Source organism: Miniopterus natalensis, chromosome 2 (assembly GCF_054644295.1).
Source record: "Miniopterus natalensis isolate mMinNat1 chromosome 2, mMinNat1.hap1, whole genome shotgun sequence".
Taxonomy (NCBI): domain Eukaryota; kingdom Metazoa; phylum Chordata; class Mammalia; order Chiroptera; family Miniopteridae; genus Miniopterus; species Miniopterus natalensis.
The window spans coordinates 186,882,443-186,899,998 of record NC_142082.1 but is presented as its reverse complement, the minus strand read 5'-3'; the positions used below and the strand labels follow the sequence as shown (position 1 = coordinate 186,899,998).

Sequence of the window (17,556 nt, the reverse complement as noted above, 5' to 3'; positions counted from 1 at the left end):
GGCGGGGGGCAGGGGCGGCTGCGGGACTGCCCTGGACCCTGCGTCCTCTCCCGCAGCTGGGCGCGGGGCAGACGCCCGGGGAGCTCCTCAACCCACTGGTGCTCAACGCGGTGCTGCGCAAGGCGCTGCAGTTCAGCCTGCACGGCGACTCCCCGCTTGCTGCCAACCTCTCCTTCGCCCTCAAGTTCCTGCCGGAGGCCTTCGTCCCCAACGCCCCGGATGTGCTGAGCTGCCTGGAGCTCAGGTACAAGGTCAGCAGAGCCTGCGGTGTGGGCGGGGCGGGCTGGTGGTCAGGGCCGTGGGGCCAGGTGCGCTGAACCACTCCCCGCAGGTTGACTGGCCCCTCAACATCGTCATCACTGAGAGCTGCCTGAGCAGGTACAGCGGCATCTTCTCCTTCCTGCTGCAGCTGAAGCTCATGATGTGGACGCTCAAGGACGTCTGTTTCCACCTCAAGCGCACAGGTGAGGCCTGCCCAAGGCCGGCCCCTCATTTTCTGGTGGCCATGGTGGCAGTTGCTCATCCCCTTTCTGTGCAGCCCTGGTGAGCCCAGCCGCGGGCTCTGTGCAGTTCCGCCAGCTGCAGCTGTTCAAGCATGAGATGCAGCACTTCGTGAAGGTCATCCAGGGCTACATCGCCAACCAGATCCTGCACGTCACCTGGTGTGAGTTCCGGGCCAGGCTGGCCACTGTGGGCGACCTCGAGGAGATCCAGCGCGCCCACGCTGAGTACCTGCACAAGGCCGTCTTCAGGTGAGGCTCGGGGGCAGGGGCGGCGAGGGCGTGGGTTGCCCTGAGGCCAGCCACCCACCAGCAGTGTTGGCCCTTGCTCCCCAGGGGCCTGCTGACCGAGAAGGCAGCGCCGGTCATGAACATCATCCACAGTGTCTTCAGCTTGGTCCTCAAGTTCCGCAGCCAGCTTATCTCCCAGCCCTGGGGCCCAGCCGGTGGCCCCCGTGGCGCCGAGCACCCCAACTTTGCCCTCATGCAGCAGTCCTACAACACCTTCAAGTACTACTCCCACTTCCTTTTCAAAGGTGAGCCACCCCCACTGGCCAGTGGGCTTCCTGGCAGAAGGGTGGGGCCCTCCCTGGACCCCACCCATCTATTCACTGCCCCTTCCACAGTGGTGACCAAGCTAGTGAACCGAGGCTACCAGCCCCACCTGGAGGACTTCCTGCTGCGCATTAACTTCAACAACTACTACCAGGATGCCTGAGGCCTGCTCTGTGGCACCCAGGGGCATGCCACTTAGGGATGCCTCCCTTGGTTGGGTCCCTGGCCCAGGCTGGGGGCAGAATGATCACACAGAGATGGACCTTAGAAGCTGCTGGTTTATTTAGGGGCTGGCTCCCTACAAGCAGGAGCCATGCAGTGCTGCCCCTCCCAGGCTGCCACGGTGGTCTGTGGCTCCTTTGCCCTGGGCCTGGTCCCCTCTGCTGAGCTGTCCTTGCATGAGGCCGCTTTTTATGGGGTGCATGTTGGTTGTGGGACTGCTGGGCTGCTGAGTCAGTGTCAGACAGAGACGGGTCAGGTCCTGACTGGACGTCCCTGCCGTCATGGAGAGACGGTGATGGGGTTGCTTGCTGGCTGGGCACCGCCTCGTGGACTCAGCATGACTTGGAGCCTTGGGGGCCTCCCAGTGTGGAAGCCTCCAAGGCGGTTACGAGGATCACGTCACACACAGTTCCGCTGCCCAGAGCGGGGGCTTGCTGCTGTAGGAGTGTCGCCTGTCTGCTGCCCTGCTGGCCCCCTCAGGCTCAGTGGCCTCCGGGACCTCGGTGGCCTCCCCTTCCCTGTGGTATGGAGCCTCCAGCAGCTTCAGCACGCGCTGCACCTGGAGAGGAGCAAGGGGAGGTTGTTGGGGATGTCCCTCCCTGCTGCGGGACCCAGGGATAGAGGAGGGACAGGCAAGCCCTTGCCTCTGAGAAGTCTCCATTCTCAGCAGCCTCAATGGCGTTCTGTGCGATGTAGTTCCGCAGGACATATTTAGGGTTGTTGGCCTGCATGACCCGTGTGCGCTCAGCCTGCCAGGCGCTGTCGTCAGCGGCACCCTTCCTGTCCTCCTCCAGCCTGGTCCTAGAATCACAGCCAAGCCCACCTTTGCAGCAGCTGCAGCTCCCAGGGAGATGGTGCCACAGGCAGGCAGCACCTCACTGGCCCTGGACGGCAGGGTTGGCCTCACCTGTACTCCTGGAGCCAGTCTGTCCAGTGACCCCTGTTCCTGCTTAGCAGCTCGGCCGGGCTCAGCTGCTCCAGCCGCGACTGCTGCTCCACGCGCTCCAGCTCCTTTGTGATGCTCGCCCGGGTGCCAATGAGTGCGAAGAGCTGTGGGTTTGACTGTGCCAGCACCAGCATCATGGAGAGCTGCCTGTGAGGGTGGCACAGGGTGTCCAGAGGCTGCAGTGTTCCCACCACTGGTTATGGCTGCAGTCTGGGACCCCTGGACACCTTGATGACAACTGTCCTAGAGGAGGAGGAAATGGCCTCAGCTGCACCCCCACCTACAGCCCGACTGGAAGGGGACCCCAGGCCTGACAGAGGAGGCAGGGGCAGGGGCACCTACCAGCTATCCACCCTTGTCTAGCAGCCCCTCCACGTGACGAGACTCAGCTGCACCCGAGGAGCAGATGCCACAGACTGACTCAGGCGGACCCCTGGGGTAGGCAGGGAGGGTGTGGGACCACCCGGGTCCCAGAAAGACCAGGGGTAGGGCACCATCTCTCTGTTGCTTGGCACCCATCTCTGTCCCAACCCAGCACTGACTTCCCCTGGGAGGTCACTGCTGTTGGACAAGCCCTCAGCCCACACCCCACAGTGCTGCATTAAATCCCTCTCTGTCCACAGTCTGTTGGCTTGTTTGACAAAACCCACAACCATACCTCCTGCATCCTGTCCTGAGTGGGCTGCACCCTGGGGACATGTGTGCTTTTCCCGATGGGAGACGGTGCAGAAAGCATGTCCCAGTGGAAACCTAAGGGCCCACAGGCTCTTCCTGGGCGGACCAGAGAACTGGTCTGGGAAACCTCCCTGGAGCAGAGACCACCATCCCCCAGCCTCTACCACTTGGCCGCCCCATACCAGTGTCAGCATCACTGTCCCTCTGACCCTCATTCCTGGGAGTGGAGCAGCCGCCTGGGCCCCCATGTGTCCAGCACCCCCGATGTGCACCCCCGTGTTCTAAATATTTTTCCCTTTGTGGAAATGAATTCCAAGGAAATACGCACCGGGGATCCATCTGGGGTCGGAAGGCAAGCCTCAGCTCCTCCAGGGAGGCACACTGTTCAGTCAGTGCGGTCAGGAACTCGGCCAGGCCCGGAGACTCCGGCTCCACTGGGAAGGAGCTCAGCAGGTAGAAGGTGTTTGTGAAGTCGGCACCTGGAATGTGCAGCTGCTCAGGGTGCTGGGAGGTGGAGGCCAGGCCCTGCACGTCCCTCCTGCAGCACTATCTACTCACAAACTGACCCACACTTGTCTACCTGTTGGGTGGGAGCCCCACTTTGGCTTAGGTCCAGGGTCTCCTTAGCCCCTACCCATCTGCCACCCAGCTCAGCCACCATGCTGGACCTGGCAAGTCCTCAAAGCCTCCAGCCCGTTTCTTCATCTGTAAAATGGGTACAACAGCAAATGCACTGGGGTTGGCACCTAGCCCTCAGGAGCTGCAATGTCCATAAGCCACTGAAACATCCAGCAGAGGGCTCTGCACGACAGACGCTGCGAGTCCTCAGCCTGACCTGTCAGAACACACTGTCACCATAACCCCTAACAAAGGAGACGAGAAGGGAATCAATACCGTGTGCCACCAAAAATCAACTGAATATGAAGCAGTAATGGAGAAAATGAGAGGCAAATGGTGTAAGACTCAGAAAACAGTAAAATGGCAGAAGTGTTTCTTCTTCAGTAATCACTTAAAAAGGAAGGGAATTACACTCCAAAGAGATCAGCAGAATGGATTTAAAAAGAGATCTAACTACACAGTCTCAGACTCATGTCAGACTCAAGTTGAGCGAAAGGATGGAAAATATGTCCTGTGCAAATAACCTAGAAAAGCTGGTCTCTCGTCAAAGTGGTCTGCAACTGCGTGGCGGTTTACTCGCGTTACCATGGTGATCACTTGGCAGCGCACACAAATACCAAGTCATCGTGCTGTACACCTGAAGTGAATATACGTTATCATGTCGATTAAGAAAAGATCTCAAGTCAATTACAGAAAAAAAAACAAGACCAACGTCAGCAGAAGGGAAGAAAATACAAGATTACAGCAGAGACAAGTGAAACAGAAAACCAGAAAAATCAATGCAACAAATGGTTCGTTGACAAAAATCAACAAAATTGACAAACAGCTACACTGACAAACCCCTAAAATAGAAACCCAAGTGGGGACGTCATTACTGGTCATACAGAAATAAAAGACTATGAGACTACAGTGAACAGCTACGTGCCAATGAATTAGATAACTTAGGTGAGATGGGCAAATGCCCAGAAACATGCAGATTACCAAACTGACTTGAGAAGAAACAGAAGATCTACTCAGTTCTGTACTAAGAATGCCAAGTTCCTGATCCAAAACCTCCTAAAAAAGAAAGGCCCAGACCTGACAGCTTCGCTGGTGAATTCAATCAAACACCTAAAGAATTACCACTGATCCTGCTCAACCTCTTCTGAAAAATGGAACACTTCCTAGTTTATTCTGAGACGGGCACTGCCAAAGCCACAGACGCTACAGGAAAGAAAACTACCGGCCAACATGCCCGGTGAACAGAGATGCAAAAATCCTCAGCAGGATGCTAGTCAAGTCAGTCTACGGAAAGGACCGACACCACCACCAGGCAGGGTCTGTCCCGGGACTGGATGTTTGTGTTTCCCAAACACACACGAAACCTCCACCTCCAGTGTGACAATGTGAGGAGGCTGGTCTGTGGGGGGCAGTCAGGTTGTGAGGGTGGGGCCTCCCGATGGGACTCGTGTCCTTGTGAGAAGACACAGAGATCTGCTCCTCCCTACACGGCCCAGGGAGGACCTAGCGGGGAGACAGCCATCGGTCAGTGAGGAGGCCTCACCAGTAACCCGGCACACTGGCACCTTGATCTTGGACTTCAGCCTCCAGAATGGAGAGGTAAGGTCTAGTGTTTGAGGCTGCGCCTGTGGCAATTAATTATAGCAGCTTAAACGGACTAAGGATATGAACGGAGTAAAACCACGTGGTCATGTTGACTTGATGCAAAATGGTAAAAACACTCACACTAGAAACCTGATGAGAGTCACCTGTGAGAGCCCCACAGTAACACTGTGCTCTGCAGTGCAGGACAGGATACTCCCTTCCTGTTACAGCCACAGCTCCAGGCCGGTCAGCACGCCCAGGGCCCCACTGCTAAGTGCAGGATGCAGGGGGATGAAGTGCACTTGGTATTTGTCTGTTAACAGCAGCTAAGGGAGAGGTGAGCCCCACGGCCTCCATGGGCGGTGGCCGAGCACAGCAGGTCTGTTCACACAACGCAGCAGTTCTCAGCCTTAAAACAGTGGCCTGGAGGACCTGATGCTCAGTGACATCAGCTAGACACAAAGGGACAACTGCTGCGGGATTTCATGTCTACAAGGGCCCGAGGAGTCAGATTCACAGGGACAGCAAGTAGGAAGGTAGGTGCTGGCGGGTTATGTGTTTAATGGGGATGGACTCAGTGGGAAGGGTGGAAAGTTCTGGACGTGGGTGGTGGGGATGGCTGCACTTCAGTGTGAATGCACCCAGTGCTGTGGAACGTACACTGAGACACGGTGAAAAGGTAAGTTTCACCTTGTGGGTAACTTACCAGGGCACACAGAGCCCCACTGTGGCGAGTGCGCCTGCCCACACTCACCGGTCAGCTGCATGGTCTCTAGGAGCTTGGCTACCAGTGCTGCGTCGCCCTCCCGCTCGGCCTGCACAAGCCCCAGCTTCCTGCGCATCTTGTGCAGGTAGTGCCTGTGGAACTCGGCGTCGTACTCCTCGGCCAGGATGGCCTCGCCCAGCTCGAGGGGCAGCTCGGGCACCAGGGCCTCGGCCAGCTTCTGCAGGTTCCACTTGCATACCTCAGGCTGCTTGCTGAACGAGTAGCGCCCGGCGTTGTCAGAGGCATTGCACACGTGGTCGGGGTCGTACCTGCCACACAGGGGAGAAGGTGCTGCCAAGGGGACCTGCTGAGGGGACTGTTTGGGCCCCCGGGGGGTGCTCCAAGTGCCCATGTGGGTGCTGCTCTCCTGCCTTGTCCCCCAGGGGTTCTGGCCCTACAGCTGTTGACTCTCTCCTGCCCCCTCAGCCAGCCACCAGCCCTGCCAGGTCCACCTCAGGAGCAGGGAAGCAGATGTCCTTGGGGTGCCCTGGGTGCCCTGCCCCTGGCAGGCACTGCCTTCTTCCTGTTTACCACCTGCTCCTGTCCCTGCCCCTTCAGTCCATTTCTAACCCCAAGTGGAGCACCCTTTCAAAGTGCTTCCCTGTTCGGAACCCTCTAGGGGACTCCACTGCTGAAAACACCAACCAGCACGTGCCTGCAGGCCCCGCCCCCGCCCAGCAACATGGGCGCTATGTGTGTGGGGGGTGCCCACCTGTCCAGGAAGCCAAAGGGCCCGTAGTCGATGGTGAGCCCCACAATGCTCATGTTGTCCGTGTTGAGCACGCCGTGGCAGAAGCCGACACACTGCCACTCAGCCACCATCCGGGCCGTGCGACGTGTCACCTGAGGCAGGACGGGCCTGGTTGCTGCCTCCAGCTCCCCTCCCCACCTGTCTTCCCCTCCCTGGGTGAGCTGTGCTTCTTTAAGGGGCCTGTCCCAGGTCCTGCCATCCCGACCAGCGCGCGGCCCTGCAGGAGACGGCTGGGATACTTGAGGAAGTATCTGGAGGAGTTGACACGGGAGGGCTCTGAACCCCACACCATCCACCTCCTTCATGTACTCGCTGACTTGGACTTCTACCAGAAAAATCATGGAACCTGATATTCCCATGACTCAGGCCCAGTGGGACAACCACATGCAAACAAGGAAGTTACCACATCGCCAGGCAAAACCTGTGCTGGATGCAGGCCCCTGTGCCAGGTTCTGCCTTGCCCCACGGGCTGTCCGGGAAGGAAGTTCAAATGGCCCACCCGGCCTGGCCAGGGTCCTGCCTCCAGCCCTGCTGCTCATCTCCCGGGGCACACTGCCCAGTGCCCCATGCAGCTGCGAGGACGTGCCAGCAGGGAGAGCAGGGGCCCCACAAGACAATCTCCACTGCCCAGCGTCCAAACACTGGGAGGCACGTGCCATGCCTTGTGTGAGTCTGAGGGCAGTCCAGCCACTGGGCAGCACTATCCTCCGCTTCACTGACAGAGAGCTAGACACTCAGGAAGGCAGAGTGACCTGCCCAGACCACCCATGGCAGGTGTGGCCTGAGCTCACCCTGGGCAAAGATGGGAAGGAACAGAGCACAGCAGCAGGTGGGCTCGGGAGTGACCAGTGCAGGTGGGCTCCCAAACACCTGCTTGGCCAGTGCTGACTTCAGGTGGAAAGAGCGCTGACCCAGCCCCAGGCAGGCAGACCTGGCACTCTGTGGGACCCACCTCGCGGAAGAAGGCGGCATTCCTCTGCACAGTGTCGCTGGCGTGAGAGGCTTGGATTTCAGGGTAGAAGGTGCTGATCACATAGTCCAGCATTTGTACTCGGATGTCATTTCTCCCCACGCTGGGGCCTGCACGGCCCGTGTGCTCATCCTCAGGCTTAAAGATCTCAAAGGACCCGAACCTGCAGGGAGACCTGGGCTTTCAACAGGTTTACTGTGACCCCTGCCCCTGGGGAAAAAGGGAGGGAGAAGTCTGGCCACTGGACCTGTGGCCGATGGTGGGAGCAAGACCTTGATCCAAACAAAACCAACCACCAGAGAACCATCAGGGACATGAATACAACACGTTCATGTCTGGTCGTTTCACACGGCCTGGGTGCGCGTGGGGGAGGCCCAAGAATGCCACGGCCGACTCTGCTCCCGACTCCACTAGCACAAGATAGGCTCTGTGCCCATCTACCCACACCCAGGGACATATTGGTCACCAGCGTCCTGCGGTGGGTTCTCCACCGGAGTCACTGTGTCCCCTGGGGGACATGAGCGATGCCTGGAGACATTTTTGTTTGTTGTGACAGGTTACCACCCACAACTAATGGGTGGAAGCCAGAGCTGCTGCCCAGCACCCCACAAGGCTCAGGACAGCGCCACAGCAAAGCAATGGGTCGAAATGCCAGTGATGTCACTGTAGGGAGAAACCCTGGGTCTCCCAGGATGAGGCTGACCCCTGCCTGTCTCCTGCCATCCCCAGAGGACAAAAGGGAACACTGGGGACTGGCCTGGTGACAGCTGAGCCACCTTGGGTGACCAGACATACATGCACAGGGTAGCTTGACCCCACAGCCATCTCCTGGGTTTGATGCCAGGCAGCTTGGTGACATCCAGACAAACAGGCTCACATAGGAGATGGAACCAGAGGGGAGACTGGTTAATGAGCGGGTGTGAGGGTCACAGGCACGTTGGGCGGGTCACAGCCCCTTATTCACAATGACACCGAGTGGGGCCACTGTCATGGTTTAACGCAGCTCTGTCCCTGCGCTTTCCCAGACCAGCGTGAACAGCCCCTCCCCTGGGGCCCTGCACCCACACTGGTGCCTCGGGGTGTACTCGCTGCCGGGCTGTCACCCCATCTCTGCTATCAGCGACAAGGGCCCGGACAAGGGCGCGTGGGCAGGCTGGGCACTGTCCACGCACAGGATGGGGCTCCTGACCCAGGAAACGCCCAGTGCCCTCCGACCGCGAGGCCCTCCTGGGTCAGAGTCTCCAGGACAGGCCGCTCCTGTGCGGGGGCCGGGCTCTGGACACGTCACCGCCCCGGGACCGTCACCGCGCGAGGCCCGCGGGCCGCCCTACCTGAGGAAGGTGGACGCGATGCGCAGCACCACGGCGCACGGCTCGTGCTTGGGGTTGCCGTCGTAGAACACGTCGCGCACGACCGTGGACTGCGACGTGACGCAGGCGCCGGCGCGCGTGGTGGGCACGCCCAGGTGGAACATGGCCTCGCTGCACAGGAACTCGCGGATGCTGGAGCGCAGCACCTTGCGGCCGTCCGCCTGCCTGCGAGGGACGCAGCGGTCACCGCGCGGGCCGGGCGCGCCCGGGCTCGGGGCCACGGCAGCGGGACAGGGGCACGGGCAGTGCCCGGGCAGCCCCGACGCCGCAGGGAGGCCGTGAAGGCGCTCGGGCCCGGCCCGCGCGTCGTGCGCGCTCACGCTCATGCTCACGCTCACGCGTGGGCCTGCGGGTCCGTTCCCGTGTATTCTGCAGGCGCATTTACCACGCACCCGGCAGCGCTGTTCGGGGGGGGGGCTCAGGATGCCTCGGCCGCCTCTGTTGTTAACAGACTACTTTTCAGAGCAGTTTTAGGGTTACAGCAAAACTGAGTGGAAGCTGCAGGTGCCCCTACACCCCCTGCGCCCCCACGCACAGTCTCCCCACCAGCTGAGACGTTTGTTGCCGTCGGTGAACCTACACGGGCAGGCCGTCCGCCCCGAGCCCAGAGCTTACATCGGTTCCTACAATCTGTGGGTTTGGACGAACGTAAAACGACACGTGTCCATCATCACAGTGTCGCACGGGGGAGCTTCGCTGCCCTGACGCCCCTGTGCGCCCCCTGCTCATCCCTCCCCGGGGGCCCGGTCTTTCTAGGGCCTCCAGTTTCTTCTCCAGAACGTCAGAGTTGGAATCAAAGTGTGTGGACTGTTCAGATGGCTTCCTTCACTCAGTCATAGGCGCTTAAGATTCCTACACGTCTTCTCATGGCTTCACAGCTCATTTCTTTTTAGTGCTGAATAATATTCCACTGTCCAGATGGACCAGTTTCGTTACCCGTCATCCGCTGAAGGATGTCTTATTGCTTCCAAGATTTGGCAGTTAAGCTGCTGTAAACATTGACGTGCAGGTTCTTGTGTTAGTATTTTTATTTCCAGTTTCAATTGTTGAAGCTGGTAAATAGTAATTGGCTTTTGTATAGTAACTCTCTCCTTAACCTCACTCTAATTGCTGACCAGCTCATTTTTTTGGTCAGCTCTTTGAGATTTTCTACAAAGATAATCATCTGCAAAGACAGTTTTATTTCTTCCATGTCAGTCTGTATACCTTTGGTTTCCTTTTTTTTATTGTTTTAACTAGGCCTTCCAGTACAGTGCTGGAGAGCAGGGGTGACAGACATCCTGATATCAAAGAGAAATCAAGTGTCTCAGGCCTGAGTGTGACGTGAGCTGTAGGTTTTTATAGATGTTCTTTACCAAGCTGAGGATGTGCCCTCTCGTCCTAGAGTTGGATTTTGTCAAATGCTTTCCCTGCCTCTACTGAGACGATCATGTGGTCTTTCTTCTGTGCCCTGTCGGTGTGACGGATGACATTATCATTACATTATTGACTTTGGAAGGTTGAACCAGCCTTGCATGCCTGAGACAAATCCCACTTGGTCACGGTGTGTAATTCTTTCCATATGTTGTCTGACTTGACTTATTTCGTTGAAAATTTTTGCATCAACGTTCACAAAAATATTGGTGTGTAGTTTTCTTCTCTTGTATTGTCTGGTTCTGGTATCTGGGTGATGCTGGCCTCACAGGGTAAGTTAGGAAGTGTTCCCTTTGCTTCTACCTTCTGAAGGAGATTGAAGAGAACTGGCACATTTCTCCTAAAATATTTGGTAGAATTCACCAGGGAACCCACATGGGCCTGGTCCTTTCTGCTTTGGAAGGTTATTCACTGTTGATTCAGTTTAATAGATACAGGCCTAGTCGCTTTGTCGATTTCATTTTGAGTTTGGGCAAATTGCGTCTTTCAAGGATTCAGTTCATTTCGCCTTGGTCATCAAATTTGTGGGCACAGAGGTGTTCATAATATTCCCTTATTTTCCGGTTAGTGTCCATAGGGTCCGGAGTGATGTCCCCTCTTCCATCCCTGATGCTAGTCATCTGTGTCCTTTCTTTTTTCTTAGGTAACCTGGCTAGAGGATTATTGATTTTACTGATCTTTTCAAGGGATCAGCTTTTGGTTTAATTGACTTTTCTCTCTTTCCTATTTCAACTGTATTGATTTCTGCTTTAGTTTTTCTTCTTTCTTTTTCTTCTGCTTACTTTGGATTTGCTTTGCTTTTTTTATTCACCTAAGGTGGAAGCTTAGATGACTGGTTTTAGATCTTTCTTACTAACATTTGCATTCAATGCTACATATTCCCCTCAAAGCACTGCTTTTGCTGCATCCGACAAATTTTAAGTTGCATTTTCATTTTCACTTAGTTCAAAAGATTTTAAAATTTCTCTTGATATTTCTCCTTTGACCCATGTTTTATTTAGATGTATTTTAATCTCCAAATATTTGGGGATTTTCCACCTTCTTTCTCTTATGGATTTCTAGTTTAATTCCATTGTTGTCTGAGAGCAAACACTGTATGAGTTCTGTCCCTTTACATGAGAAGGATGTGGTCCCGCTGTTGTTGGGTGGAGTCTGTAGATGTCCATTCCACCCAGCCAATCGATGGTGCTGTGGAGTTTGGTTATGTTTCCACTGACTTTCTGGCTGCTGGATCTGATCGTTTCTGATAGACAGGTTTTGAAGTCTCAAAATAATATTAGATTCATCTATTTCTTCTTGCCATTATTGTTTTTATCGCATGTTACCTTTTGACGCTCTTTGGTTAGGTGCATATACACTAAGGATCCTTATGTCTTCTTGGAGTACTGACCCCTTTATCTTCATGCAATGCCCCTTTATCACTGGTAACTCTCCTGGCTCTGAAGTCTTCTCTGTCTGGAATTAACTTAGCTACTTCCGCTTTCTCCTGATTAGTGTCAGCATGGTGTATTTTCCTCCATCCATTTACTTATAGAAGAAAATTTAAAAAAAAAAATTGATTTCAGAGAGAGGAAGAGGTAGAAACATCAATGATGAGAAAGTCATTGATCGGCTGCCTCCTGCACACCCCCTACTGGGGACAGAGCCTACAACCTGGGCATGTGCCCTGACTGGGAATCAAACCGCAATCTCCTGGATCCTAGGTCGATGCTCAACCACTGAGCCACGCCAGCCAGGCCATCCATTTACTTTTAATCCTTACATGTCTTTATATATAAAGTGGGTTTCTCATAGACAACATATAGTTGGGTCATATTTTTTGATCCACTCTTACAATCTCGTGTTTTAATTACTGCATTTAGACCACTGACATTCAAGTTGATACTGACATAGTAGCATTAAATTCCACCATATTTGTGACTATTTTCTCTTCATTGCTTTTTGTGTTCTATTTTTGTCTCCCATTCCTTTTCTGCCTTCTGTGGTCTCAACGAGCATTTTGTGACTCAATTTTTCTCTTTTCATCAGTTTCTCCTAGCGTATCAGTTATACTGGTTTAAGTTTACTTGGTTTAAGTGGTTGCCTAGGTTTTGTAATATACATTTACAACTAATGCAAGTTCACTTTTGAATAACACTAGGGTAGTGTGAGTGCCTTATAACAAAATAATCCCAATGCCTCCCTCCCATCCTTTATATCATTAGTTTCACTTCTACGTAAGTACTTGTAAGTATAAGCATCCAGTTGAACACAGTGCTGCTGTTTCAAATGGTTCCTCGCACCCACCACCGGGGATTGTTCTCTGAAATTTACTGTAAGAACCTAACAGGACAACAGGAAATAAAACTCAAAGAAGTGTGGGGCCCCTTTAGGACTGGGCCTCCCTGGAGTTTTTAAATGAGCTGTCTACACTGAGCTCCGTCACTTACAGAGCAAGGGTCCTGTGGAGGTTCCTGCTCTGCGAGCTGTGATTCTCTGCCTGCCCGTCAGCCTCTCCAATCTGGGGTCTCGGCAGTGCACCCCGTGATCCCTCTTCTCTTGTGGAGCTAAGAGTTGTTGATTTTTCTATTTGTTTAGCTTTTGTTAGAACAAACTGGCAACTTCTAGGCTTCTTACGTGCTGGACGGGAAACTATCATTTCTTAAAATTAAAGAAGGAAAGTGGAGGCTGACCAACAGCTACGTCCTCAGCCCTCCTTGTAGGATGAAGGGGCTGGACACTGACTTCCCAGAGCCCCCATCCAGTGAACACACTAACAAAGTGAGTTTGGATCTTTGTACTTGGGAGTCAGACCTGGCCGAGGACACTCCCAGGCAGGAAAGACACCTGCAATGACTTAGAAATTTCTCTAAGAAAGAACAAATATATGTGGGAAGATAAGCACACCTTCCATCTCACCTGGCAGAACACCAAGGCTGAGTGAAGGCTCCTGGGGTGGACCTGCTGCCCATATCCTCTGCTGGGAAGGGGCCAGACCTGGGCCCAGCATGACGCTGGGGGTGCTGGGACCCAGGCCTGCAGAGTGGGGCCAGGGAGGCCAAGGGTAAGTAGATGTTAGGCCCAGATCAGCGCTAAGGGCCCTGGAGGCTTCCATGGTACTGGGATACACCTATACCTCCTGCCTTGTATTCCCCTGGGAGCCTGAGTGTGGCTCATCCCAGGTGTGAGTGACACCTCCGGAAACCAGGCCTGGCAGTCACCCTAGGGCTCTCTGTAGGGTGGCTGTGCCTGTCCCTGGCCTGCATGACCCTCTGTCCACAGCTGTACTCCATTCACCTTCTGGTCTGTGCAAGGAACTGTGCCAGGGTAATCCATCCTCAAATGTCACTGCACCCCCTCCCTGACCTGGGAATTACCTCTCAGCCCAGCTAGATCTCACGTTATCCCAAAGGAGCCGGCACAGCCCCATGCTCATCTCAAATCTGGTACAAATAATCTGAAAACAAGCCTGTCTTCTTGCCCAGGTAGAAGTTCTCAAGGCAGACACCAGAACTGAGTGATCGTCACACAGCAGGGTGAAGAGCCTCAGAGGGCACCCACCCTGCCCCACACAGCTGACAGGACACATGAAAAGTCTCTTATCCTGCATGCCCATGTCTGTGCTCAGCTTAGCTGCTGGGATGGACCCAGCTGAGGACAAACCCTGCACCTGCCAGGAGAGGCTGGTCTAGAAATCCTGACCCCCACAGCAAGCAGGAGGCAGAAGCAATACGCTACCTGGCCACCTCCCAAAACCCACACCCGAGGACTCCCAAAGCAGCTGGCCTTAAGCCATCCACAGCCACTCTGGACTTTAGCCTCAAGTGTTATTGAGGCTGGGGACCCTAGGACATGTCGGGGTGGTGGGTGCAAACCTAAGTAAGGGTCAAACGACCCCTTTCTTTTAAAGGAAAAAGTATTCCAGCAGGACCTCAGGTCTGCAAACACTGACTTAACACTCAAGTGTTCAAGTATAAAAAATGACTTCCAACAGCTGATTACTCTCACACAAGGGTTTGTCTTTATACCTGGTAAATTAAATTATTAAAAAGTACACACAGCCCGGCCGGTGTTGCTCAGTGGTTGTGTCGACCTATGAACCAGGTCATGGTTCGATTCCCAGCCAGGGCACATGCCCGGGTTGTGCGGTTGATCCCCAGTAGGGGGTGTGCAGGAGGCAGTGATCAATGACTCATCACTGATGTTTCTATCTCTCTCTCCCTCTCCCTCTCCCTGAAATCAATAAAAACATATTTAAAAAAAAAAAAAAAGTACAAAGTTTAAAGATGCACACAGAGGAGCAGGCCCTAGGGTGAGAAGCATTTACATATCCTTTAAAGGCAAAAACAATTCTTTCAGCCACTGGTGCAGACAGCTCTGAGCAGTGTGGCCAAGGCAGGAGGGTGCCAGCGAACACAAGAAACTTCAGAGACAGTCGGTTTGGAGGCTGAGTGAGGAAGAACCAGCTATTTTGAGGATCTGAGATAAAGCTGGTGGGGGTGGGGTGAGTGACATGTTCGGAGGGAGAGCAGAGCGGCCAGAAGAAACACACGCCCTAGTTTTTCTTTGAACATAAAATGCCAACTTAAGTATAATTTTCTTAGCCACTCAGTAAGTATTTCATGAACGTGCGCTAAATACATGAACTGTCTACAGACTCAGCCCTGCGTACATGAAGGGGCAAGACAGCGATGGGCAGAGCCCCCTGCCGTCGGGCTGCGGGGACCTGACTGCCCCCCTCGCCGCGGGTCGGAACAGGGCCGGCCCGCTGTGCTTTCGCCTGTGCCTGGGAGACTGTGCCCTGGGAGGGCCGACATGAGACGCCTTGTCCCTATGGCAGGGGCACAGCAGGCACTTGTGAGCACACAGGCAGGAGCTCAGCGCGGCGGAGGGAAGCGGACGGCACCGCCAGCCTTTAGAGGAAGCCTGTGTTGTGGGTTTATCTGTCGTCATCCAGATGCCCCCGGGCACGCGGTAAACAGGGTGCCCCGCGCACAAAGTCCTTGGACGGCTGGTGAGGACAGAGCATGGGCAGCTGCCAGTGCTGCGGGGTCAGGGGCACTGGGCAAGCTGCAGGGCAGGAGGCCGCGCCCCAGCACCTCCTTCCTGGCTCCAGGGCCCCCCCACGAGCTGTTCCCTCCTCCGGGACACCTTTACCCACAGGCCCTCCACCCCAGCTCGAACTTTCTGGAGTGACATCTCTCCCCAAGGAGGGGGGCCCCGTGGGTCGGAGTCCCCCCCACCCCCACCCGCGCCCCGCGTACACCTGGAGGGGGCGCCCACCTGGAGAAGGGCGTGGGGCCGGAGCCCTTGAGCTGCAGCTCCCAGCGCTCGCCGGCCGCCGTGCACACCTCGCCCAGGTACATGGCGGCGCCGTCGCCCAGCTGCCCCGCGAACTGGCCGAACTGGTGGCCGCAGTAGCAGTGCGCGGCCGGCTCGGCGCCCGGCAGCAGCGCGTTGCCGCTGAAGAACAGCGCGGCCTCGGCGGCGCGCGCCTCGCGGGCGGCGGGGTCGGCGGGCGGCGCGCCCAGGCCCAGCAGCGCCAGCGCGGGCTCCGACAGCGCCACGAGGCGCGGCTGCCGCAGGGGCGCGGGCCGCACGCGGCTGAAGCAGGCCCCGGGCACCAGCCGGGGGGCGGGCGCGGCGCCCTCGGGCTCGGGCGGCGGCGTCTCCACGGGCAGCGCGCGCAGGGCGCGGTTGTCGAAGCGCAGCCCCGCCAGCCAGCGGGGCGCCGGGTCCATGGCGGCGGCCGAGGCCGAGCAGGGCGCGGGCGGCGGGAGGCACGCGAGCGGCGGCGACAGGGCGCGGGCCGCGGGCAGCGAGGCCCCGAGCACGGCTCTGAGCGAGGCCATAAGCGGCGCCGCGGCGGCGGAAGCGCCTCCGCCCCGACAGGAAGCCCCGCCCCGCGCGCTCGCCAACCAATCTCCGGGGAGGCGGTGCCCGCCGCTGCGCCTGCGCGGGCCGCGCCCACGGGAGCTTGATCCTGATTGGCTCTGCCGGCCGTCCGTCCGCCCGGCGGGTCTGCTCCGCGGCGCTGCCCCGGGGCTCGGGGCGCGTCGGGTCTCCCGGAGCGGAGGGCGCCGCCCGCGCCTCGGCCGCAGGCCCCGGAGGCCCCGCCCGGAGACCCCGGCGGCCCCGGCTGTCGGCTGCTGCGCGGGCAGCGGGGACGGACGGACGGCGTCTCCGCAGCTCCGGCCGAGGGCGGTGGGCGGGCCGGGCCGGGGGCAGCCCCAGGGCGGGGCCCCCGGGAGCGGGGCTTGGCTCGCGCTCCCCCTCCGCGCGGAGCGGGGCGCCCCACGTGCGTGCGCCCGCCTGTCGCGCCCCGAGTCACCCCGAGTCTCCGCGCACCGCGCTGCTCCGTGGGACGAGCGCCCCCGGTTGCCTGTGTCTCGAGGTGCGGGGGCAGCTCGCGGCCCAGAGAGCCCCCCGCGGATGCGGGGGGGGGCACGCCGGCCACGCCTGGTCTCCAAGCCCGCCCCCAGGTAAGGAGGGGGGTCAGGCGGCAGAATCACTCGGGGGTTAGGGCCAGAGGAGCCCCAATGAGCTGACCCCGCTTATTTGTGGGCGGGGAGCGCGCCTGGTCCTTGGAGGGGTTTCCTAGTCATGCCCCCCACTCCCCCCACCCCCCGCTCCGGCTCCAAAGTAAAACCCGAGACCAGGAGCTGGGCCGGAGACTCCCCGCAAACTCCCAAGTCCCGCCTGGCAGGATCCTGCGCTGAGCTCCAAGGGGCCGCCCCGGGGCCCCAGCGTGCGCCCCCTGACCTCTGTGCACCGGCTCCGCCCTGCAGGCTGCGTGACCTCGGGGAACCCCTCACCATCTCAGGGTTCTCCACGAGATGGTCAGTGACACTACCTTCTGTGTGGGGTGGGGGGGTCACCCAGATGAGGGGGACCACGTGGTGAGGTCCCTGTAGGTGTTTGGCGCCCTGCAGCCCAGCTTCCCTTCCACCTGCCTGCAGGCAGGGTGCCCTGTTCCCAGCCTCTTCCCTCACTGCCCGGAGACCCGGCCTGAACCCCAGGCCCCGCCCTCCTGACTTACCTCCTCTCCCTCACCCCACTGTCTTACCCAGGCTCTGAATCTGGAGGGACGGGTTACTGAGGGCCAGTGCCAGGCTCTGTGCCCCACCGGCTGCCCTCACCAAGCTCACAGTGGCAGGGCACACCTGGTGGGTGCCAAGGGTTCCAGCAGGTCAGCACAGGCCTCCCA

At 57.3% G+C, this 17,556-nt stretch overlaps 2 protein-coding genes across 2 annotated transcripts in view; one reads left to right on the top strand and one right to left on the bottom strand.

Moving 5' to 3' along the window:
• TUBGCP6 (tubulin gamma complex component 6) overlaps positions 1-14,474 on the top strand; it is a 33,086-nt gene extending 18,612 nt beyond the window's left edge. Inside the window, exons 21-26 of the mRNA XM_016211695.2 lie at positions 57-251; positions 332-464; positions 539-752; positions 837-1,036; positions 1,127-5,640; positions 13,839-14,474. Of these exons, the coding sequence (XP_016067181.2) occupies positions 57-251; positions 332-464; positions 539-752; positions 837-1,036; positions 1,127-1,218 (834 nt within the window). The 3' untranslated portion in view covers positions 1,219-5,640; positions 13,839-14,474. The remainder of the gene's footprint in view (positions 1-56; positions 252-331; positions 465-538; positions 753-836; positions 1,037-1,126; positions 5,641-13,838) is intronic.
• On the bottom strand, positions 1,215-16,201 carry SELENOO (selenoprotein O). Its single transcript, XM_087814992.1, has 9 exons — positions 15,633-16,201; positions 8,919-9,122; positions 7,570-7,750; positions 6,579-6,709; positions 5,855-6,135; positions 3,227-3,377; positions 2,185-2,370; positions 1,922-2,078; positions 1,215-1,836 (listed from the first exon to the last, which is right to left on the bottom strand). Exons 1-9 carry the CDS (start codon positions 16,199-16,201, stop codon positions 1,663-1,665), a joined length of 2,034 nt encoding a protein of 677 aa, XP_087671118.1. The 3' UTR covers positions 1,215-1,662.
• Between the last annotated feature and the right edge of the window lie 1,355 nt (positions 16,202-17,556).